Source organism: Apiospora hydei (assembly GCF_038363865.1).
Source record: "Apiospora hydei strain CBS 114990 chromosome Unknown utg000002l_segment0_segment0, whole genome shotgun sequence".
Lineage (NCBI taxonomy): Eukaryota > Fungi > Ascomycota > Sordariomycetes > Amphisphaeriales > Apiosporaceae > Apiospora > Apiospora hydei.
In genome coordinates, this window is record NW_027117361.1 from 1,766,209 (window position 1) to 1,788,142 (window position 21,934).

The 21,934-nt window shown below is 56.2% G+C and overlaps 9 protein-coding genes across 9 annotated transcripts; 3 read left to right on the forward strand and 6 right to left on the reverse strand.

The window, feature by feature from the left end:
- Positions 1–824: 824 nt before the first annotated feature.
- On the forward strand, positions 825–2,209 carry PG997_000553 (uncharacterized protein; the record flags this gene model as incomplete). Its single annotated transcript, XM_066804868.1, has 6 exons — positions 825–862; positions 981–1,062; positions 1,119–1,218; positions 1,272–1,347; positions 1,405–1,492; positions 1,544–2,209. The coding sequence occupies 6 exons, from the start codon at positions 825–827 to the stop codon at positions 2,207–2,209; spliced, it is 1,050 nt and encodes a 349-aa protein (XP_066674641.1).
- Positions 2,210–3,009: 800 nt separating this feature from the next.
- PG997_000554 (uncharacterized protein) lies at positions 3,010–3,812 on the forward strand (the record flags this gene model as incomplete). The annotated part of the gene is made up of 2 exons (XM_066804869.1): positions 3,010–3,020; positions 3,113–3,812. 2 exons carry the CDS (start codon positions 3,010–3,012, stop codon positions 3,810–3,812), a joined length of 711 nt encoding a protein of 236 aa, XP_066674642.1.
- Positions 3,813–4,320: 508 nt separating this feature from the next.
- On the reverse strand, positions 4,321–4,653 carry PG997_000555 (uncharacterized protein; the record flags this gene model as incomplete). The annotated part of the gene is made up of 1 exon (XM_066804870.1): positions 4,321–4,653. One exon carries the CDS (start codon positions 4,651–4,653, stop codon positions 4,321–4,323), a length of 333 nt encoding a protein of 110 aa, XP_066674643.1.
- Positions 4,654–5,850: 1,197 nt separating this feature from the next.
- Positions 5,851–6,912, reverse strand: PG997_000556 (uncharacterized protein; the record flags this gene model as incomplete). Its single annotated transcript, XM_066804871.1, has 2 exons — positions 5,851–6,377; positions 6,450–6,912. 2 exons carry the CDS (start codon positions 6,910–6,912, stop codon positions 5,851–5,853), a joined length of 990 nt encoding a protein of 329 aa, XP_066674644.1.
- Positions 6,913–7,177: 265 nt separating this feature from the next.
- On the reverse strand, positions 7,178–9,357 carry PG997_000557 (2-methylcitrate dehydratase PrpD; the record flags this gene model as incomplete). The annotated part of the gene is made up of 3 exons (XM_066804872.1): positions 7,178–7,558; positions 7,632–8,275; positions 9,240–9,357. The coding sequence occupies 3 exons, from the start codon at positions 9,355–9,357 to the stop codon at positions 7,178–7,180; spliced, it is 1,143 nt and encodes a 380-aa protein (XP_066674645.1).
- An 8-nt stretch (positions 9,358–9,365) lies between these two features.
- PG997_000558 (carbonyl reductase family member 4) lies at positions 9,366–9,983 on the reverse strand (the record flags this gene model as incomplete). The annotated part of the gene is made up of 1 exon (XM_066804873.1): positions 9,366–9,983. The coding sequence occupies one exon, from the start codon at positions 9,981–9,983 to the stop codon at positions 9,366–9,368; it is 618 nt and encodes a 205-aa protein (XP_066674646.1).
- A 525-nt stretch (positions 9,984–10,508) lies between these two features.
- Positions 10,509–16,925, reverse strand: PG997_000559 (fatty acid synthase subunit beta; the record flags this gene model as incomplete). Its single annotated transcript, XM_066804874.1, is given in 9 exon segments — positions 10,509–10,685; positions 10,720–10,932; positions 11,003–11,118; positions 11,186–11,338; positions 11,364–11,675; positions 11,752–12,797; positions 12,814–15,743; positions 15,902–16,295; positions 16,336–16,925. The coding sequence occupies 9 exon segments, from the start codon at positions 16,923–16,925 to the stop codon at positions 10,509–10,511; spliced, it is 5,931 nt and encodes a 1,976-aa protein (XP_066674647.1).
- A 775-nt stretch (positions 16,926–17,700) lies between these two features.
- PG997_000560 (2-methylcitrate dehydratase) lies at positions 17,701–19,234 on the forward strand (the record flags this gene model as incomplete). The annotated part of the gene is made up of 3 exons (XM_066804875.1): positions 17,701–18,055; positions 18,113–18,543; positions 18,566–19,234. 3 exons carry the CDS (start codon positions 17,701–17,703, stop codon positions 19,232–19,234), a joined length of 1,455 nt encoding a protein of 484 aa, XP_066674648.1.
- Positions 19,235–19,729: 495 nt separating this feature from the next.
- Positions 19,730–21,279, reverse strand: PG997_000561 (uncharacterized protein; the record flags this gene model as incomplete). The annotated part of the gene is made up of 4 exons (XM_066804876.1): positions 19,730–19,794; positions 19,862–20,700; positions 20,758–20,955; positions 21,008–21,279. The coding sequence occupies 4 exons, from the start codon at positions 21,277–21,279 to the stop codon at positions 19,730–19,732; spliced, it is 1,374 nt and encodes a 457-aa protein (XP_066674649.1).
- Positions 21,280–21,934: the final 655 nt, after the last annotated feature.

Genomic DNA, 21,934 nt, shown 5'->3' on the forward strand with positions numbered 1-21,934 from the left:
CGCGTGCTGGCCGAGAAATCCAGAGCCAGGCACTTTTTAGCTGGAGGTGGGGTTTGGATTTTCCTCTGGTCGGGCAATCTGGGGTCCCACAGCGGGGGGAATTCTGAAAGGAAAGAAATGCCCCTCTTTCCCGCACGTCTCGTCCTCGTTCGTCATACGCAGTTTTGGTGTTTTGGTCAGAGCTAGAGCTTCGATCCATGTCCATTTGCTGGCCCACGCTAAGTCGCTCGCTGCTACTGCCTATGCAGCGTGCTCCTCTCTGGGCTCGGGCGCAACTATTGGCGAATGGCTGCATCCTGGCCGGCTCGCGCACCGCTCGGCGATGACATGACAAGGCCCCCTGCCTTACCTTACCTAAGTGACCAACCTATGGGCTTGTAGCGCCCAAGTAAGCGCTAGACTGCCCAGCATCCGCTGCGCAGGGGAGAGGTAGGCAGGCAGATGCTACATGTCTGTCGCTCGCTTACCCCCTCAAACACGCCAGGTGAAAGGTGCCGAGTGCGGGAAGCAGCAAAAAGGTTTGTAGCTCCCTTGGGTCTGGAGACCAGTAAAGAAGCTGGAGAGGTCTGAAGCCCTCTCTCGCTATAAAGTTAGCATTTTTCCTTCTCCGACATCACTCAGCCCATCTCCCCCTTCTGTGATAAATACCTGATCGTCAGCCAACTCCTGCTTAACCTTTTTCATCTCATACCTCCTGCATAAGATAGATCTGCTCGGCTGTGTTTTGCTATTGCTTCTTCATTGACCCCTTTCTGCTTGATCTTCTTCTTGATCTTCTTCTTCTTTGGATACCCCGCTTCTGTTATTCACATTCATCCTTCAAGATGGCTCCCGAACTCCCCAAGACCATGAAGGCTCTCAGGTATGTCTTCGCCGCCCAAGGTGTTCGGCTTTGGTGTTCTCTCTTGACCAATTGGTTTCTGTGTCCATCTCGCCGCCGGCCTATGCTTCTGGTGTGTTAACCTTCTCGTTCTGTACAGATATGAGAAGCCGGAAGACTGGAGCATCGTCCAGGTGCCTCTGCCCACCCTCCGCGCTGGCGATGTCCTGATCAAGGTCAAGGTAAATCGTGCCCATGTCTTGGGATACCCCAGTCGCCGAATTAACGTGGTCCCCAGGCCTGCGGTGTCTGCGGTACCGATCTTCACATCCACGAGGGCGAGTTCATCGCCACGTTCCCTCTCATCCCTGGTCACGAGACCATTGGTGAGGTTGTCGGTAAGATAAGATTCCGTACATTGTGAAGGGTTCCCAGCTAAGAAGCATTCTAGCCATGGCCGACGACGTCACCACCTTCCAGATTGGCGACCGTGTCGCTGCTGACAACTCGGAGCTCTGCGGCCACTGGTGAGTACATATATCCCAGGCGCTACGTGATAAACACTTGGTTAACCTTCTTCGAAGCTTCTACTGCCGCCGCGGCAACGCTCTCCTCTGCGAGGACTTCAAGGCTCACGGTGTGGTGGGTCTGGACGGTGGTTTCGCCGAATACGTTAGTATCCCCTGCTCACTTTTATGGACTGAACACTTACACGTTCCCCAGTGCTCCTACACCCAAGGAAAGCTCTTCAAGATCAACAACATTTCTGATGTTGATGCCACCCTGATCGAGCCCGCTTCGTGCGCTATGCACGGTCTGGAGAAGATTGCCCCCAAGGCTGGCTCTCACGCTCTTCTGATCGGAGCTGGTCCTACCGGTCTCATGATGGCCCAGTTCCTGAAGAACGCTGGTGTCTCGCAATTGACCATCGCCGCCCCTGAGGGCTCCAAGATGGACCTGGCCAAGAGCCTCGAGGCTGCCGACAAGTACGTCCCTCTGTCCCGCAAGGACGCCACTCCCCAATGGGAGCAGATCAAGAAGGACAACCCCTACGGCTTCGATATCGTCGTCGAGGCGTCGGGCAGCGCCAAGGTCCTCGAGGACTCCATCAACTACGTGCGCCGCGGTGGAAAGCTCGTGTGCTACGGTGTCTACCCCGACTCCGCCCGCGTCACCTGGCCTCCGTCCAAGATCTTCGGTGATGAGATCACCATCATCGGATCTTTCTCCGAGACCTTCATGTTCCCCGCCACCGTTGACTACCTTGACAGCGGCAAGGTCAAGACTGCCGGCATCGTCAACAAGACCTTCAAACTGGAGCAGTGGGGCGAGGCTCTCGAGAGCATCCGCAACAAGTCTGCCATCAAGGCTTGCATCATCTTCGATTAGATGTACCACTTTATAGATTGGCAGAGCTGATCTGGCCGGTTAGACGTTTGTATGGTGGAATGGATGGCACCACAAGCCATACCACACATGTAGCCAAAAATATGGAAGAAGCAGCAGCGATTAGACTGCCGGAGTCTTCTTACCTTACCTATATATTTAACCAGTACCATCAATCTACATCATAATTCTACCCCACATGTGCCCTCAAGGTGCTTGGAGCTCGGAGTTCCGTGCTGTAGAGGGGTTAGCCCCTTGTTCACCAACCCGCTAATGTGGAACAAATGCGGACTACAAGCCGTCATGGCTATAACTTCAATGCATCGTACCTAAAAGTAACTACGTTTAACTCTGCTATAGTCATATTGAGGCTGCTGGCCCACGTTTTGGGGCCTGATCTTCATGGGTTCCGGTACCGCGTGTGGCCCTTCGCTCCCAAAATTGGCCAGGCCCAAGTTTGGCATATGGTCCAATCTGCTCGATGTTTTTCTTTTCTTTTCTTTTCTCATACGCCGACACTCAAGTCTGTTATATTCTGGCCGACTCTGTGCTACTCTAAAGAGCGCGAGCCTAATCACGATGAAATGTCACATGGTTACATTTGAGCTCCAGGCTCTCATTCCAAGACGGTGGCACCCAATGAGAAGGGAGAGAGGCTGGCTCCCCTCACGCCACGAGTTTTAGACCTCCAATGAAGCTCTCTTTCCAGTTCTCACTTCTTTGAATTGACGAAACATATTTGGTTGCCATCCGCCAATAACGCTCGTTAGTATTTCGTTCACCGCATCTAGCATTGGCCCAACATGGATTACCGGTCCGTCGTGACAGAGAGACCGCCCGAGCCGTCAAGGCTCCAACGCGCATTCGGCCACAAGGGGCTTTCCCAGCTGCTCGAGCTCGCCGCAGGAGCGACGGGCCTCGTGAGGGCAGCAATGGTGCCCTCCTGCGGGAGCTGCGCTTGATAGACACGGTCGATTTGAACAAGGTATGCAAGTGGGAAGGCCACGACTGGCACCGCAAGCGGTGGCGGAAGATACGCAAAGGCCTGCCGAAACAGGAGCCGGTGGGGAGGTACATCTGGTACCTCACGGCCTCGTACGCGTTCTTCAGTCCCCTGATCTGGTACGCCGCCGAGTGCGAGCCCAAGGTCCGCGCGTGGGACGCGTATACGACGGATTGGTCCATACCCCCGGAAGTGTGGGCCGCCTATAATCACCAGAAGAAGAGGTCGCAGCCGTCGATGCCGCCGCCGCCGCACCACGAGATGCAGGAGAAGGTCGCGCGGTGGGGGTACCCGGCGCTGTACGCGGCGGGCCTGCTCACGTACCCGCTGTGCTTGATCCCCGGCATGCCGTCGTGGATCCAGGGTCGCGGGTGGCGCGAGTTCGAGGCGTACTTGGCCAAGGACGTCCCGCCGCATCTACGAGGGTACTTCCTCGAGGCGGATCACAGGTTCGGGAAGTTGCGCTGTATGTACGTCACGGGCCTGGTGCGGATGTTGCCCCTTTTTGGCGTGGTGTGGGTGACTAAGCGGATCGTGGCGGACAGGGAGAGGGAGGCGGTGGGGAATACGGGGTATGAATCGTTGGGTCTTAGAACGGAGTGAGAGGGGGCCTTTACTGTGTAGGATAGGTATCAGTTGAGCACTGTGATATCCACGTCTGCAAAGCGAGGGCGTGGTCTTTAGCCCGTCCATGATGAGAAGACCGTCCGCGGGAACGAAACTGCCAAGAATAGTCAACACCAAAGCTGAGCGACAATGGTCTGATCTGCTCTCGGTCATCTGGACATGATTTTCTTCTCGGAGCTGATTTGATAGTCCTCATGCAGCAAGTGATTGAAACTTCATGAGGCCTTCGTGGCGCTCAGGGGTTGGCGGCCAGCTTCCCGTATCACGGCAGAGGTAACTCAGCCTTTTACAACAAAATGAAGAAGCTTTCAGATTCGATGTAGAATAAATCATCTTTCCGTACAATGTGTGTATTCGATCATCCAAGTGTATCTGCCAGGTTGGCTACTACACACGGACTCCCAGCTGTATTTGATATGCTGGATGAAGAGGATGTCACGGCATTGGTGCATTGCAGGGTGTTGTGGCGTGTTGACAAGGGAGTCTAAGGTGCCACTTCGATGCCTCGCACCAATACGGCCAACTCTGGTTTGGAAAGGATGTTTTTCCCAAAGCCGAGAAACCCACCACGTTCTTCCCTGGTGCTGCGGAATCTCAGGAGCAGTGGCAGTGCGATAGACCGAAGCGTTTTGGAGCTCTGGCAGAGTTGCCGCAGAGCGTTTCGTGCTGGTTGGATTTCCGGAATCGAGTGCCTCCAATAGAAGCGCGGATCTTGTTGGTCCGCAAGCTCGGTGCAGATGATGACCCAGAGCTCGGGAGGGAATGTGTGTTCGACGGCCATTGTGCGAGCTGCAGGTTGCTTTCCCCAGGCGAGCATTGTGGAAAGGAGGCGATTAGAGGGGTAATCACGATGTCTTGGTGTTTTGGTTGTTCTTGTCGTCAATAACAACAAGTTTTGGCTTTCTCCGTGCCCGGAATGAAAAGGAGAGAACTTGGTTTGTTGATTCGGGTGTAAGAGTTACGAAATTTGAAAAAGGGGAAGAAGACAGAAGACCTTTATAGCCTTTCTGCGAAATTCAAATTTGGGTTTAAACTTTTGCTGATCCATGGCATTATCTCCGTTGAATTTAGAACTCTATGGACTTACATCCGCTGCACTGGGTAGGAATTATAGCTGGAATTTGGTGATAGTTACTTAGCATAGACCACTTGTGTATTAAATCAAGGCATAAGCTACTGACTTCTACTAATTCATTACCGGCAATACTTGTTCATCATATTCTCCAATCCTCCTTTTTATAAATGACAGAGTATTATATGAATCACTAAGGAGATATAGTCAAAAGTTCCAAAGCAGTTAAACTGAATCTAACCATCTCATCTCTCTTCCAGTCCGCATTTTAGCCACCATCTTCAATCAATGAGGCAGTACAGCGACAAGTGAGCCAGGGTGGTCTCTCATCCTCCGTTTCTCACATTTCACATCCGCATCGAGCAAACCCTCCCCCGCCAGCCTCGGACCTAGCAACGAAACCTCTCCGGAGTCGGCGTTTAAGGGAGAGGCGCATACTGGTACTCTCCAAGCTTACTTTCCGACGGACATGGCTCCATAATGAACTACAACAGACATGTAATCCCCAGTGTGCTCTCTTCTCGGCGAGGATGGAATATGATATCGAGACAGGAAGATCGTCAATGGGGGTACGTTGAGCTGACGCAATCAAGCACGACGTGACGTGAATCAGGCTTTGTGGTGTCCTTCTGTAAGCATGTACTACCGCACTTGTTGAGCTGGCATGTATAGCTGACGCCGAAGTCTGAAAATACCAGGGATTCTAGATGTAGCCATGATCACATACGTTCTCGCGTCCAGTTACAGTGCAGCGGACGGAGGTGATGGGGCTATTGATTCATTACTATTGTTTCTAATGAAGCTATCGAAATAAAGGACATAATCATCCACGGTTGAAATGCCGAGTCCAAAATACCCTGAGCCGCTCTCAGGAAGTGAAAATGTCATCAATGTAGTAAATGCTGCCATCGTTGATTCCGTCAATCCATTCATTCCGTTTATCTAGCGCTGCTTGTATAAGCCATGCTTCTCCATGTAAGACATCATATGCTTTCTCAAGTCTTCCATCAGTCCGCCCAGCTGACCTCCGAAATCTTCCGGCTTGCATTCCAAAAGACCCTTGACCGCGCCAGGCTGCTGCTGACGGATCCCGAATCGCTCCTCGACGAACGAGGCGTAATGCAGGCGAATCCTGCGCTCCTCAGCTCTGTCGGCACGCTGAGCTGTCGTTGTATTCATAAAGGGGAGGGTTTCAAAGAAGTCCAAGTCTTTGGTCTCCGTCCAGGAATACGGCTCGGGTTCTGCCGTGATGGTGCCCTGCTTTCCTCGGAGGTACTTGTTGTACGGTACCAGTACCTCGCGGAAGCCATACTGGCAGCCGGCCGGGTCCAGAACCCACGACTCGGAGCCCAGCCCGACCTTAAGGACCGAGTGGGGGCAAACAGCAGAGTCCGGGCCTGGGACCAGCTGCGTGCGCACGGCTGGGCTCTTGATGTGCAGATCAAAGGTCTCAATCGAGGATGTAAAATCTGGGTTTTCATCGAGTTAGCTGTTGTTAGTCGTTACTGGAGCCTTGGCTTTTGGCCTCGCTAGGGACGTACTGGAGAGGAGCTTCTTGGCAAGACTACCGAACAGTGCCAGAGCTGTCGTACACTGATTGTTTGCCAGTACGGCTTCCTTTTGCTCCAAACTGTTGGCCAGCTCGGATGGAAACTGTCTGTACTGTCTGCGAGCCGAGGCTGGGCGTAAGTTCTGGTGCAGCTGCAAAACACCATCGTTGAGGGCAATTCTCTTAATATCGAGGTCGAAGGTACACTCACGGTATACCAAGAGAACGGCCTTGAGTAGTCTAGCTGCACGCAGGAGTTTCTGTCGCTTGCGCATGGGACTGCAGTATGCTTTGTGAGAAGGCCAGTGGGCGGTTTGGCACTCTCGTCCGCAGTACTTCGTCTGTTTGACATCTCCGATCTCGTATTCGGGAGCGCGCAAACAACCTGAGCAGTTCAGCGACGCATTCCCACCGCAGTGGGCGCACTGGCCGACGACGTCTTGGCTGGCCGCCATGATGAGTGTTCTGGGACACGGCAGTGGTCGGATGAGTTTTAAAGAGAGAGTGAGAGAGAGAGAAAAAAAAGGGACTCTAGCAGGAGTAGATGAACTTCAGGCACCATCTGATAGTGAGAAACCAGCAAACAAAACCCGAATATGCGGGAGGCCCTCCACCATCACCGTCCCCACCGTGTGTTACCTGACAGCACATTCATTCAACTATCCGCTGCAGCTATCAGGCAGGGTCTTTGGAGAAAGCTGTCGTCGACGGCGGAAGCGGTCAGCTTGCGAAACTTGCCCCGGATGTTCTCGTCCGTGATCGGGGGTTATACCCCCGGGGCTGGTCCAAGAAGGTCTCGACCTGGAACCCGCCGTCGAACTCGACAGCAACGCGTGCGCCGCAGCCAAAGTGCGGCCGGTCGAAGCGCGCGTCGTAGTAGCAGCTCGTCTTTTGCACCAGCACCCTTACCTCGTCCCGGTCCAGGTTCCGGTCGGCGAACTGCTCCAGGAGCATCTGGCCGTCCACCAGCTGCGAGGCGCCGCTGTAGGCGACGTTCGTCTGCGCTCCCGTCGTCGCCAGGGGCCGCTGGAAGGACTCCCAGCCGTCGTGCGCGTATTTGGGACCCGAGAGACCGACCGGGATGCTCACGATGTGGCCGAGCTGGTCCGTCGCGAACCGCGCGGGGTGCTCCTGCTGCAGCCGGACCAGCGCCTCGATTTTCCCGTGGCAGCACGCACGCGTGCGGCTTGACGCGGATGCCGAAGACCTCCCAGCGCGCTCCGAGATCCGCGACGACGCGGCGGACGTCGTACGGTGGGTCGGCGCCGTTGCCCTGGCTAAACATGGCCAGAAACCCGCCGTAGCGGCGCTCGAACACCTTCCGGATCCCGACGTAGCCGTTACGCGCGGGCAGCGCCCCGAATAGCCGCGCGCGCGCCGCGAACGCGTGCTGCACCCGCTTGATCATGCCCTTGTACGTCGCCGACATGAGCCCGCCCGCCTGCGTGCACGCGATGCCCACCGCGGACTCGGTTTGGTTCGCCGAGAGGACCAAGAGGCGCGCGCTTGCCAGTGCGGCCGCGGGGCAGCCGAAGATGACGCCTGAGTGCCAGCCGCGGGTGAGCAGCTCCGGGCCGACGAGAGCGAGGCCCGCCCTCGGGCCCGACTCGAAGCCGACGACGGCGGCTATGAGGAAGTCGAGCCCTGTTACCCTTTGCTGGGACTTGCCCCGGCCGTTGCTGGTAGAGGGGAATTGCACGGCGGCTAGGAGGGTTGGTATCACCACCGCGGCGGAGTGTAGGGGGGCGCTGCTGTGATAGTCATCCAGCTCTGTTGCTTGGATGAAGGCGCCTTTCAAGATGGTCGCTGCGAGTGGACCTAGTTTCTTTGAGTATAGCCATCATCAGCCAACTGATGCAAAGAACATTTTCATGATTGTTGGACTGCTTAGCTACTCACCTCATTGTACACAATGACACTACAGTATCCAGGGGGCTCGTAGTCGAAAATGGCATCGGCACATTGTTGCAACCAGGACACATGGCCGCCGACAAGGCCGCACGCTATTCAATCTAGGATCAAATATTTAACATGCTCAAGGTCTTCCTTTGGGACGTCCGGGATCTTCAAGCCGATCGCCCATTCACAAAGTGCATTGATAGTGCCGGAATTCTCGTCCAGGGCGGGATCAGTGTCCGTGTTGGAGTGCGCATGGCCCGGATCGGCAGACTCGGCAGCTGTCATGGTGGAACGAGCGAAATATAGCAAGGCTAGGGCGATACACTTGGAAAAGACTCGGGGCCAAACGAGTGTCCGATCCCGAAACTTGAACGATCAATTCATTGTTTTAAGCAATCCGGAGAGTGACCCCTAATTAGTCCGCCCGCATCCGCACAGCCAACCATGGACACAAAGACCACGTTTTCTTCTATTGGCTTCCTTTCACTTTTTCGACTCATACCGGCATACCGGTACAAGTAAATGATTCATAATAGAGCAAAGACCACAAGTTCCAATGGCGTCGCAGACGCGGCAATCTCAGTCATGACCTCTGCCCAGCAGATGCTGACGTCGAGTTAGCCCCTGTCGGCTCCGGTTCCGGTTCCAATTCCGGGTCCAGTCGCTTGGGACCACCAAGAACACTCCATTTCAACAATTACATCTGCTCGGTAGGTTCTGAGGGTGAAGGGGGATACCGGGATTACCCGGCTATTACAGATAATGCCATCGCGGAAATGGCAGCCACGAACAGAAATGAAGTCGGGAATGGTGCAGAGTTGTTAGAGCGCCTCGGTTGACATTCCCAGATGCTTTAGATTCTACTTCTACTTGAGCGTAGCACCACCGTTTGAGCTCACGATAGAGCCGGTAGCATCCGTGTTCTTGACAAGATAGATATACGCCTCCGCCACCTCATCGGGCGACGCCGGTTTCCCCAGCAGGCTCTGTTCCACCACCATTTTCTTGATCACGTCCCGGTGTTTCCCCACATCTCCGTCTCGGTCGGTCCAGGCGCCACGACGTTGACCCGGATCGGCGCCAGATCGACGGCCAAGTTCCGCGCCAGGCCGTGCTGCGCTGAGGCGAACGCCGCTAGGACGCTGTAGCCCGGGATTGGCTTCTCGACGACCTGCCCAGACGTGAAGATGACGCTCGAGTTGGGTCCCGACTTCAGGAACCGTGGCGCCAGCTTCCCGATGAACAGCGGCACGAAGAGCGGTAGGCGCGCGAGCTCGTTCGCAGAGGCCATGTCAATCTCGGAGATGGGGACGGGGACGCCGCGGCCCGCCGTGTTGATGATGTGGTCGAGCGGCTGCTGCCCGGCTTGGGTGATGTCGGTGAACAACTTCTCCAGCGCGGCCTCCGGGTCGGCGCCGGCAAGGTCGACGACGTGGCCGGATACCTGGCTGGTGACTCCGCCGCCGCTGCTGCCACTGAGTCTGGAGACGGCGTCTTGGACTTTGTCGGCACTCGAGGACGCGATGGCTACTTTGGCGCCGCCGGCCAGCGCGAGTTTCGCCGCGGAGAAACCCATGCCTGAGGAACCGCCGATGATCAGCAAGTACTGTCCTTCGAGCGGAGCCATCATGTGGTCGCAGGGTTGGGATGTATGAAAAAGCCGGCTGTACTTGAGTGCGATGACAATACTGGTCGACCTGTAAAGTAGGTAGACCACGTAGAAAGTAGGGCTAGTCTGATAATTCAATATGAGGAGCAAGGGAAGGGGCATTTCGAAGCGCTGGCTTATATCCTGATGTTCGGAGTTAGTACTGAGCGGAAACATGGCCCAGTTAAACCCGGCTTGTCAGCATAAAGGGGTTAACTCCATCCAATCGCCGAACGCCAAGCTCAGCAAGGGGGATTGTACATGTCATCGATACAGTGCACATTATTGATTTATAATCTGGCGTTGTTCCGTTTTAAAAATTGTTAAAAGAATTGTGTTTCGGGGCTAATAACTATTGCTAAAACATTGTCAAATGTTTCAAAACGCAAAGATGGAACCCCCGGAATATATAGATGCACCTGAGCTGATGAAAAACGAAAATGCAAAGGAACCAAGGAAAACCAAGCATGAGAGTGCCTATTTGCTACCGGACCTCGCTGTACATCAAACTAGCCTTTGCAAAGTAGGACTATGCGTTATCTCCGCCACCTCCTTCACGAATGCGCTGCTCAAGGAGAACGGCTTCCCCACTACATTCGGAATGAACCGGCCCACGAGCCGCTCAGGGCGTATCCCGTCCACCTGGATGCGACTGCGCAAGAAGTCCCCTCCACGCCGGGACTCCGGGCTGCAGCCGGCTCGAGTGGAACGGCACGTCGATGCCGACCAGGGGGATGGTGGCCTTGCCCCTGCGGAGCTCAAGCCCGACCGGTAAGGTTTTTGAGTGTTCGATGAACTCGGCGATAGATTTTCCGAGGTCGGTTGCACTCGGTTGCGGGGATTTGATAAACTCCTGGATCGACGCGGGCTTGACTTTGAGCGCGGCGGCGGCATTGAGGATCTCGGCGAGGCAGTAGAGGTTTCGGACCTATTTACGAAGTTTGATTAGTACGTTACCTGATTGGGAGGTAGAGGTAGATAGTTTGAATCGGACTTACGTGGCCTGCGCAAACATATTGGTCGCCTTTGACGTTGAAGTTGACAATTTCCAGGAGCTCTCCGCTTTCTTGGTGGATATGGCGGACAATATGCCTCAATGCGTTGTCGTCGAAGTCTGTTTACATAAAACACTACATTAGCTGAGAATAAAGGGACGAGTAGTAACTGTGGAATAAACGTACGTTTCCCGACTCTCCCGGGGTTCGCAGCCGCCATGGAATAACCGGTGTGTCCATCCAGATTACGCGGAATCGCCAACTGCATCGTCAACCCCCGGTAGATGGTGATGCTGAGCACATCCTTGATGCTGGCAAAGTCCGCCATGGAGGAAAGAGCTCCGTACTCGCCCAGGGGAGTGACCGGCGAAAACGGCGTCTTCTTGGATGAGTCCGCTTTCTTTCATGTGCGCAAACGTGGCCCGCTCGACCAGGATAATCGCAGGCTGTGCAAATAGCGTCGACTGCAGCAGCCCACGCGAGTCGGCAAACGTGTGCGACGTGGAGTCGCGGCTCAGTCCCGGTATGATGGGCATAGACCGGCGCGTCCCGTCGTCTTCGATCACCTCGGACTTCATGTCGAGGTAGTTCTGGAGGATCCGCTGACCCTGGCGGCCTCGGAAGTGGACGGTGAGCTCCTTCGGGTTCTCTCTGATGACCTTGAGAATTGACCAGCCTGCGCGCATAATTGGATTAGTATCGGTATCTCCCAGTTATGAGCAAAAAGGGGACGTATTATGATGTTGACTTACCATAGGTATCCTTGATATATCCGTCCATCTCGTCGAAAATGACCTTGGCTACGGGACTCGTCTCGTAGAGCGCCATGCCCATGCCGGCCGACTGACTGCCCTGGCCAGTGAAGAGATACGCCGTCGACGGCTGCTCGATCTCCGCCTCGCCGCGTAGCACCTCCTCCCCGGACCCTTCCTGCCGGGCGACGACCTCGAAGACCATGCGACCGCCATTCATCGCGACATGCGAGATACCCACGACGAGCCGGTCGCCGGGCCGGACCATGCCGACAAACGAGGCATCGAAGCGCCGCATGCGGTGCGCCTCCCCGGGCACCACGAGGTCCTCCACCACCTTCCGGCTCACCGCGGCCGTGTACATGCCGTGCATGATGGGGCCGGGCAGCTCCGCGAGCTCGGCGAAGATGGGCGACGCGTGGATCGGGTTGCAGTCGCCCGAGACCTCGGCGTAGAGCTGGGTGTGCGACGGCGCCACCACGCTGACTTCGGACTCCGCGGCCCAGCCGGGGTTCTTCAGGGGCACCTTGCCGCCGAGGGCCTTGCCCTTGCGCTCGAGGAAGTCCATGACCGGGTTTCCGAGACATGCGGGCGCGTCGAAGGATACAGAGCCGAGCTTGACTCGGCTGCCGTTCCACAGCCGGTGCTCGACGGTACCGCCGATCTTGAGGCTCGGGGCGTTTGTCTGGTTATTGGTCCACTGGCTGTGGGTATGTGTCTGGAAGACCAACGTCTTTCCGACCAGCGGAACCGACGGGTCATCGAGCTGCAACCAAGAGCGATCGCGCAGAACCGCTTCGTCGATCTTGGAGGCCACCTTGAGCTCCATGGTGGCTTCTTGCTTGTGACGGAACGTCTTCTGGTAGTCGGTAAACTTGCCCCGGATAAAGAACTCCGATGTCACGGTGGCGATATGTTGACTTTCCCTCAATAGCTTGGCCTCGACGGCGATGGACTTGCCAGACGGCTGGATCGTCACGGATCTGATGGAGGACTCCGTGGTCACGGACTCGCCCACGCGCATGGGGAGACGCGCCGGGGACGTACTCGATGCCGATGGACTGGTGGACGAGACGCAAGATGTCGCCCTCGAGGTCTCTGATCAGCAGTGGGCTCATGAGAGCTTCCCATGCGGCAATGACCGCGGCCTCCAGAGGCAGTGTAGTGGTTTGGCTAACCATCCCGGAGCCGGTGAGGAAGGCATGAGAGACTGCCGAACACAAGACATGCTGCAGCTCCTGTGTCAACTTGAACTCATTCCCCGCGAAACGGTCCGTCAACAAACCGGCCCTTGGGCCCCCTTTGCCAAGCCATACGTGGGCGTAGAAGTCCTGGATGCGGCTGTCGCGCCTGGTGGTAGAGTCGATGAGCTGCATATTCTGCTCGTCGAACTGCCACTGGAGAATCAGCTTGGCGGGTGCATTGGGGACAAAGTCGCTGTGAAGGAACTCCACATGCAAATTTCCCGATGCGATGTCTGCCTTGACACAGACGACCGTTTGCGCTGTGGCGTCATCGCGAAGGGACGCTTGGTCTAGTTCCCTGCTGAGTACCAACGAGTACCCGTGACGGGCTCCGAAGATGCGGCGGAACGGGTTCGGCCGGTTGCGCTTGGATGCCACTTCGAAAAGGGTTTCTTGTTGGACAAGGGAGAAGATGGCGGCGCAGGTATAGGGCTTGAGACACTCCATCCACGTCTCCGGACTGGGATAATCTCGGTCGGACACTGGCCTGAAAACGATGTTTTCTTCCTCCTGTTCCACACTAATGTTATCCGACTTGGGATGTACTGGGATAATCAGCGTTGCTGCCGGGGATAGTGAATCGGCACTTGTGGGCTCCTTGAAAGCGTCCATCAAGACGACCAGATCGTTGTGAATCTCGTCTAGAATCTCCTTGGATGACTGGTCATCCCTGGTCGAGTATCGCACCGAAACAGGACTCTGCAAGATGCACACGCGCTCCGGATCTTGTTCATAGACGGCGTCTAGGTCCTGCGACTGCCAAAGCGAGTCCTTCTTGAACGCGTGTTCAAAATCATCGTCCAAGGCCACGATGAAGTTGGCGGGCTTCCTATCGCGCCTCTTGCAGGACTGCACGAAGAAGCGAACATCTTCGGGATGAAGGAGCTGCTCGGCGACACCGGGACAGACTCGGGCCAGTTCGGACACCAAGACCTCCGGTTCGTCTAACAGGGCCTGATCACAGATAACGGGCGAGCCTTCTCTCTCGAGGGATCGGGTCACGAAGTCGGAAAACAGGGCCCGGTAGGACACGTCGACCCATCGCTTCTGGTGGCTGACGAACATGAGCTTGACTATGCGGGACAGCACCTCGACATAGGTCATGTCTTCGAGGTCCACGGCCTGGCCCTCAGCATTCGCCCCGAACCAAGGCTTGGAGAAGTCCGCGTTGAGCCGCCGGATGATCTCGTCCTTGCGCTTTAGGAGCGCTGCCTTGCGCTCGGATTTGGGTAGACTAAAGATGGTATCGTCCATCTCCTTCCACAGCCGCACCCCGCGCGTGGCGACCTTGTGGATCGGCTGGCCCATCTCCGAGGTCACGGTAAGGACTCCTCCGGCCGCATCCGCATTCGTATATGATTTCTCCCATTCGGCGTCCTCGACGCCAGGAGTTTTGATGAGACGGCTCTTGATCCCGGGAGATGTGTGCGAGTCAGTGGCGACCATCATCCGGCTTCCCATCAGGATGCCGTCGCACGGCATGGCCGGTCTTTCGAACGGGAGGGACCAGGCGCCCGAGAAGTAGGGGAACATGTCGGCACCGTCTCCGAAGCCGCTGCCTACCACCAAGTAGAGGTTAGGGCAGCGCCGGATTTCGCTGTACGTCTCCAGAAGGGGCTGGTGGAAGTCCTCGTACGAGTGATGGCCACCGCCACGACCGCCGGTCCACTGGACGATTAACGGGAACGTAGGGTGCGCTTTGGCGATGCTGATGACGTCCCTAATGGCGCTTGTTGATCCGGGCTTGAAGGAGATGTGCTCGATCCCCAGGGTCTCGATATACTGTGCGGCAACGTCCGGGGACGGGATACCGGCGCCGATGGTGAGGCCGCGGATGGGAACGCCCTTGCCGATCAATTGGCGGATCAGCGGGACCTGATAGCCAATCGCCACAGGATCAACGTAGATCAGATTGCACGTAATGCTCCTTCCCGCGGGGATGCTCGCTGCCACTTTCTCAATGGCGGCCGTCATGGCCGTCGGGTTCCAGTAGCCACCGCCGGCGAGCTCGATGTGGTACCCGGCCTTGGTAACAGATGCGACGAAGTCCCAGGGTACCGTCGTCGGAGTCATCCCCGGCACAATGATGGGCGGGGCTTTGAGGATGCGGTTCAACCGGGTCTCGACTCGGTAGTGATAGCCATCACCAGATCGGACGAGACGGGGTCTAAACTGCTCCTCCCAAGACTCGGTTGGGACTGAAGGCGTGGTCGCAAAGATCTCCGCTTTATCACCCATCATCGCAGTATCGGTGTTGTCGAGCTTGGTGCCATCGATGACGCGGACGCCCCGGCCATCCACGTTCTGGTAGACCATACTAGCAAAGCGCCCAATGCCTAGAGATATGACATGCGACAATTTAATTCCGCTGCCGACCTGAAGGGTGCTAGGCCAATCCACCACCTTGGTCATGATCGCGTCGATTAGCATTTGAGTGAGATTTGCTTCTGGCGCATCTGCTGCACCCACGTTTAGCCCCTTTTCGGTTTCGAAGACAGGTACCCTCAGGCTGCTGGTTCTCCCAGGTTCGGGCCAGGAGTTGGCCATTCTGACGGCGACCCGGCTCGCTGCCCCCTCTAGATAAGGGGTGTGGAAGGGTGCGCTGATGGGCAGGAACGAGAGAGAGATTTCGGGCTTCCTCTTGCTGTAGGGGATCCGGCTCTGGTCCATGCCATCTTTGGCACGAATCTCGCGCAAGCGCAAAACCAGCCCCCCGGAGGCTCCGTGGCGGCCCAGCGACAACGTGGTCTGTTGGGTTGTTGATCAGGGACATGTAGAGCTGCTCCTCCTCCGGTAGGTGTTTGTTGCTAGCAGCGATGATGTCGGCCAGAGCGTTTTTGCGCATTCCGCGTACGAGGAGCATGTGCGAGGGGAGCGCCCTCCCCACCCTCCACACAGTCGCTGACCATGGCGGGGCTGAAGCACGACTGCGGCGCCGCCATCTGGCTCTCGTACCCGATCCAGAACAGCAGCTCGACCGCCCACTTGGCCTCGACGAAGAAGGACTCCCAGTCGTGCGCATTCGCCACCGCGGCGGCGAGCACGATGCCCTGGGAGTGGCCGGTGGCCCCCGCGAGGCATTGGCCCAGCTCCCCGGGCGTCTTGCCAAGGATCTGGCATGTGATGTAGTAATGGAGCAGACCAACGATGCCGATGATGGGGAAGCTGACCGCGGCGCCGGCGATGAAGTCCTTGTTCGGACGCTTCGCGGGGTCCTCTAGCCATGTGAGCAGATCGATTTCGCGGCCGAGGTAGAATGCCCTAGTGCCCCGATGGCGGGTGAGCGTGTAGAGCACCTCGCTCAGGGGAGGTGACGAGGGGTTCCAGTAAGGGTTGGTACAGAGAGTACAGCTCGGCCAGGACCTCGACGCAGTTGGGATTGGCCGAGCTCTGACCCCCAAAGGCCAGCAAGATTTGGCTTGCCTCCTTTCTGGCTGCACCCAGAAGCGCACTCTGGGCCGGTGGCCAGGGGATGGCCAGTTTTGCCATGAGGACCATGTATGTGCGTAGGACGGACTTGCGTGTGGTAGCCCCCTCGCCCAGCTCGGCGAGAAAGGAGTGTATTTCCCTTTCCTGCATGACCTCTGTCCGAACTGTGGAAAAGATTTGCGACAGTAAATCGATAGGAGCGCGGCCGCTCAACATGTGCTCCAAGAACCCGAAGGCCAAGGCAACTCTGGAAGAGGGAGCCTTGCCATCGCTTTGTTCTTCTGGCTGGTCGAGTGATGCGAGATAGTCTCTTCGGTACTCGCTTAGCCTTGTTACGGCTGACAGAGGCAGACAAAGGTCGATATGTGATGATTCGTATTTGACCGAAAATGTTGTCAAGTCGTCGAGGGTTTCTGACGTGGATGATAGGGGAGTGCCAATCATCCCCGGGCTCTGGCGGACTTCGTCGAATAACGACGCGGTATCATCTGAACTCGTCATGATGGAGTATGGGGAAATGCCGTGGTGATGCTAGCACCCACGACGTGTTCTTGAAGCTCGTCGCCGGGTCGCGCCTGATGTAGATAGATAATCGGAGTACTATAAGTTAAATAATCGCTAGTGTAAAAGATAATGATGAACAGGTGTTATGTGTAGGTCGAGGTATGGGCTTGACTAATTGTAAGGGTTGAAATTGAGATGTGGACATATTCATATTCGACGTATATAGAGGGCTCTTTCGAACTACGCCTCCTGGTCTATCAAGTTGGCTCTGTTATCTTCGCTACACACTCAGCCATCGACCCGAAATGGGGAAACCGCGTTCTCTTCCGTAAGCTATTCAACTCGGCCTCGGAATCAGTTCCCTTGCAGATAAGGATCTCCGTGGTCGACCGAGACGCACTCAATAACCATAGGCTTGCACTGAGTCTTACGCCCCGACACGGGCACCTTGCCGCCTCTCTAGTGAAATACACTTTTAGAATTCTGCATGAACTTGCTAAAAGATACGAGCCGTCCCGCGATGAGCCCCAGCCAAGAAGAGGCCGCGTTCGGGTTCCGGACGCCGGGTCCCGACTGGTTCGGGGCTGCATGCCGACTCCGCGAATAACCCCAACCACCCCACTCTCGCTAATGCTGCCGGCGCTCTCGGCAATTTGGGCAGCACAATAGGGTGTTCAGGCTACCGACTTGAGAAGCTCTTGTAAAGAAGGAATGGCTCTCATCACAGATCCCCTCTTTGTAACGCAAGCAACCAGAAACTACGACAAGCAAAATGTCTATCCCACAACCCGACGACAACTCTGAGAGGCCGTACGATGAGATCATCAGTCTCATCGTCGACTATGTGTACGACTACGAGGTTAAGTCCGAGGAAGCCCTCGCGCGAAGCAAACTGGCACTCATTGACTCCATCGGCGTCGCCATAGAAAGCCTGGCCCGGAGCAAGGAATGCACCGCCCTTGTCGAGCCAATCCTACCGGGGGCCACCTCTGTCTTCGGTGGTTTCAGATTACCGGGAACGAGCTATTCCTTGGATCTGCCTCAGGGGGCCTTCAACATGGGCGCCATGATTCGCTACCTTGACCACAACGATGCCTTTGCTGGTGCAGAATGGGGCCATCCGTCTGGTAAGTCCCTCGTTATTCTGGTACCAATGAGCACATCCCACTAACATGAGGCGGTAGACAACCTCGGGGCTATCCTGGCAACTGCAGATGTGCTTACAAGGGCTGCACTTGCCCAAGGCAACAAAGCCGGCATCATCACCATCAAGCAAGTCCTAATCAGCCTGATCAAAGCCTACGAGATCCAAGGCGTCTTCCAGATCAAAAACGCCTTCAACCGCGTCGGCGTCGACCACACCATCCTCGTCAAAGTCGCCTCCACCGCCGTCGTCTCCTGGCTGATGGGCCTCGACCGCGAGCAGGCCCGCGCCGCCGTCTCGCACGCCTGGGTCGACGGGCACCCGCTCCGGACCTACCGGCAGGCCCCCAACGCGGGCCCCCGCAAGGGCTGGGCCGCGGGCGACGCGTGCATGCGCGCCGTCCACCTCGCGGGCCTCGCGCGGGCGGGCCAGCCCGGCATTCGCACGCCCCCTGAGCGCGGCGCGCTGGGGGTTCTACGCCGTGCTCAACGAGGACCGGGCGTTTGAGCTGCCGAGGCCCTTCAGGACTTGGGTCGTGGAGAATGTAATCTTCAAGGTGCTGACGGCTGAGGGCCACGGGCTTACCGCGGTCGAGGCCGCCATGACGGCGAGCAGGGAGCTGCAGGCGCGCAATCTGGACCCGGTCAAGGACATCGAAAGCATCCATGTCCGGGTTCAGGAGGCGGCCATGATCATCATCAACAAACGGGGTGCGCTCAACAACGCGGCCGACCGGGACCACTGTCTGCGGTACATGCTCGCCGTGGTCCTGCTGAAGAACGGCGTCGCGGTCGAGACCGAGGACTACCAGGACGATAGCCCCTGGGCCACCGACTCTCGGGTTGAGCAATTGAGGTCGCTTATCAGCATGGAAGAGGATGTGCAGATGACCAAAGACTACCACAACCCCGATATCCGTAGTGTTGGTAGCGCCATCGAGATCACCCTGAAGGACGGGTCAATCATCAAGACATGGCAGGATTTCCCTCTTGGTCACCCGGCGCGTGGCGAAGAGACTGCTCCGCGTGTACGAGAGAAGGCTATTCGGAACTTGGGATTGATGTTCTCGCAGGAGGAAGTTTCTCGCGTCATGGAGACGTTTGACAAGACGGACTTTGATGCCATGCCGACTAGCGAGTTCATAGACTTGTTTGCGAAGTAGTAATGGGGCTTTCGTGCTGGATGCAGTAGAATACAGCATTGAATCTTTTAGTGACGAAGCATAATACGAAGTTCTTGATTATGTCATATCTATCGCCTTCGTCGTGTCTTGTCATGATGTGGGATAATCGTGTTTTTTAATGATGTGGGATAATCAAATGACCTAGCAGGGTTGGTGCAGGAGTCGTAGTAATTGCAGTAGACGCAACAATGCATCGTTACTCCAAGATAATATATTTCGGGCAGTTTGTAGGAACCACCAGTGATATTAGTTGAAGGTTCGGGTTAGCTGGACTGTGGTAAACGTTGGTGCCAGCTGAGTAAACATCGACCACCGTGTCAGAAGGATTGGCAAGGTTCATTACCGAAAGCAAATATTAATAAACAGCCATGAAGATAAGCAAGTGATTACGGCGCATGGTCAAGATCCTAATAATTATAGCTACTTCTACATAAAAGCTATACCAACACAGACCACACAAGCAATGCATCATACCTATTCCTTCTGGTTCAAGTTGCCAGTGTACTTCTGACCCGGACGCCAGATGCGAGGTCCACCTTCTGTAGTAAGTCCTGTAGTCAGCAATCATGCCTAGAAAACGGGTCATCAGGCGATAGTGTAACGTACCCATGGCTTCCTTCCAGTGCGCCATGAACCCCTGCGTCCTCGACACGACCGAGATCGGCAGAATGAACTCAGCCGGGAACCCAAGGGCTTTGTAAGCGAAAGCCGCGAACAAATCGGCATTAGGCCGCAGCTTCCGCGACGTGAAGTACTCGTCCTCGGCCGCGGCCTTGTCCAAAGCGAAGGCCACCTGGAGCAGCGGATCCCTCGATACCTCTTCGGACAGCTCCCCGAGGATCTCGCTGATGTAGGTGAAGCGCGGGTCGGTGACGCGGTAGACGCGGTGGCCGTAGCCGTAGAGGCGCTCCTCGCCGGCCTTGACGCGCGCGATCTTGGCGGGCACGTTGGCGACCGCGCCGATCTCCGCGATGTTCTTGTACGCGACCTCGATGGCGCCGCCGTGCAGGGGCCCGTACGTCGCGGAGATGGCCGAGACCAGGCTCGAGACGACGTCGGGCAGGGCCGAGGCCGTCTGGAGCAGCGCCGCGGTCGAGCACGTCATCTCGTGGTCCGCGACAGTGGCCCAGAGGCGCTCGACGGCGCTCACGTAGCGCGGGTTGGGCGCGCCCGTGGCCGGGTCGACGGTGCCCGTCATGAGGAGGAAGTTCTCGACGTAGGAGAAGTCCTGGCGCGGCGGGGTGAAGGCCCGGCCGATGTGGTGGCAGTAGGCCGCCGCCGTGATCATGGACAGGCTGGACAAGACCCGGATGACCTGCTCGTCTACGTTTTGCGGCTGGCCCAGGTAGAGGTTCTTGGCTGCGTGGGCGGGGATGGCATTCATATCGGTGGACTGCAGTGCACTTAGCCCGGCAACCATCATCCCCAAGATAGAGCCATTCTTACTGTAATCTTACGCGTCAGTATCTCGACAACATGTAGATAGGGTTGAAGCTACTTACGGGAACGATCGAATGACATTGAATACACTGTCATCGATCATGGGGACATTGTTGAGACGTTCCTGGTAGACCCGGGCCTCATCCGCCGAAGGCCAATGCCCCCATATGAGGAGGTGGGACAAGTCCACGAACTTCTTCTTTCCGATAATGTCATGGATTGAGTACCCCCTGTACTGGATGGTGCCCTCCAAGCCATCACTTTGGTTGGTGTTAGCATGGCCATAGGACCTTCATAGGTGTGGGAACTCACATGTAGGTGATCTTGCTTTCGCTGACCAGAGTGTTGGTGTAGCCAGGGTCGTAAACCCGAAGACCTTGTTCGTTCTGGTACTCTGGGTGTTCTTCATCTTTGGGCGCCTTCAACTGCTTTAGGTCGGTGGCGTTGATGGCATTCTGCTGGATCTTGAGAGCGAGATGCTGCCCCGTGCGGCTATCAATTACATGCAAAACGCCCCCCATAGGAGTCTTGACACCATTGGTGCTATTGGCGCCGTTAGCTGGGGGAGTCGTAGCAGAAGGCATGATGGGAGGAGTATTCGGGTTCAAAAGTGGGCTGTGTATTCACAGGCTCCTCTAGGCTATCCTGCTGTTTCATGGCAATACAACAATCTTATACCTCGACTCTTTGCAGTTGCATGTCTCATTGGCTTATAATAAACCCGAACAGTCGCCTATCTGGTGGATCGGCCCAATTTCCAGTGTCCGGGGCCGAGTTCGGGAGCCGGCAGCCGAGGCCCGGTCAAGGATAAGGATCGTCTACCCACTCGCGTCTCACCCCGGCCGGGACTAACATCCGAATAATACCTACGGTGACAACCACTCGGGAGGCGTGTTTATTCTTTAGAACGAATTCAAACTGGCGCCGGTACAGTTCGTGACCATGTCTTTGCTACGGGTAAGGGAACGAAACCGATGATAAGGCTGGGGACTCGGATTCGGGAAGCGATGACACGATATCAGCGCCGATGCCTATTCGTGTGAATCCTGCCTGAAACGACCATATCCATCTTGTTTCTGGCGTATGTAACCATGTCTATTCCTCCCAATGGAAGGATTTGAAATTGTTGTCCATTATTGATTACCCCTATTCCGCACCGGGGATTTTACACTCCTGTGATGATTCCACTGCCGCCTTGGTAGATTATTCTAAACGAAACCGGATCATCTTCTCTTGTGA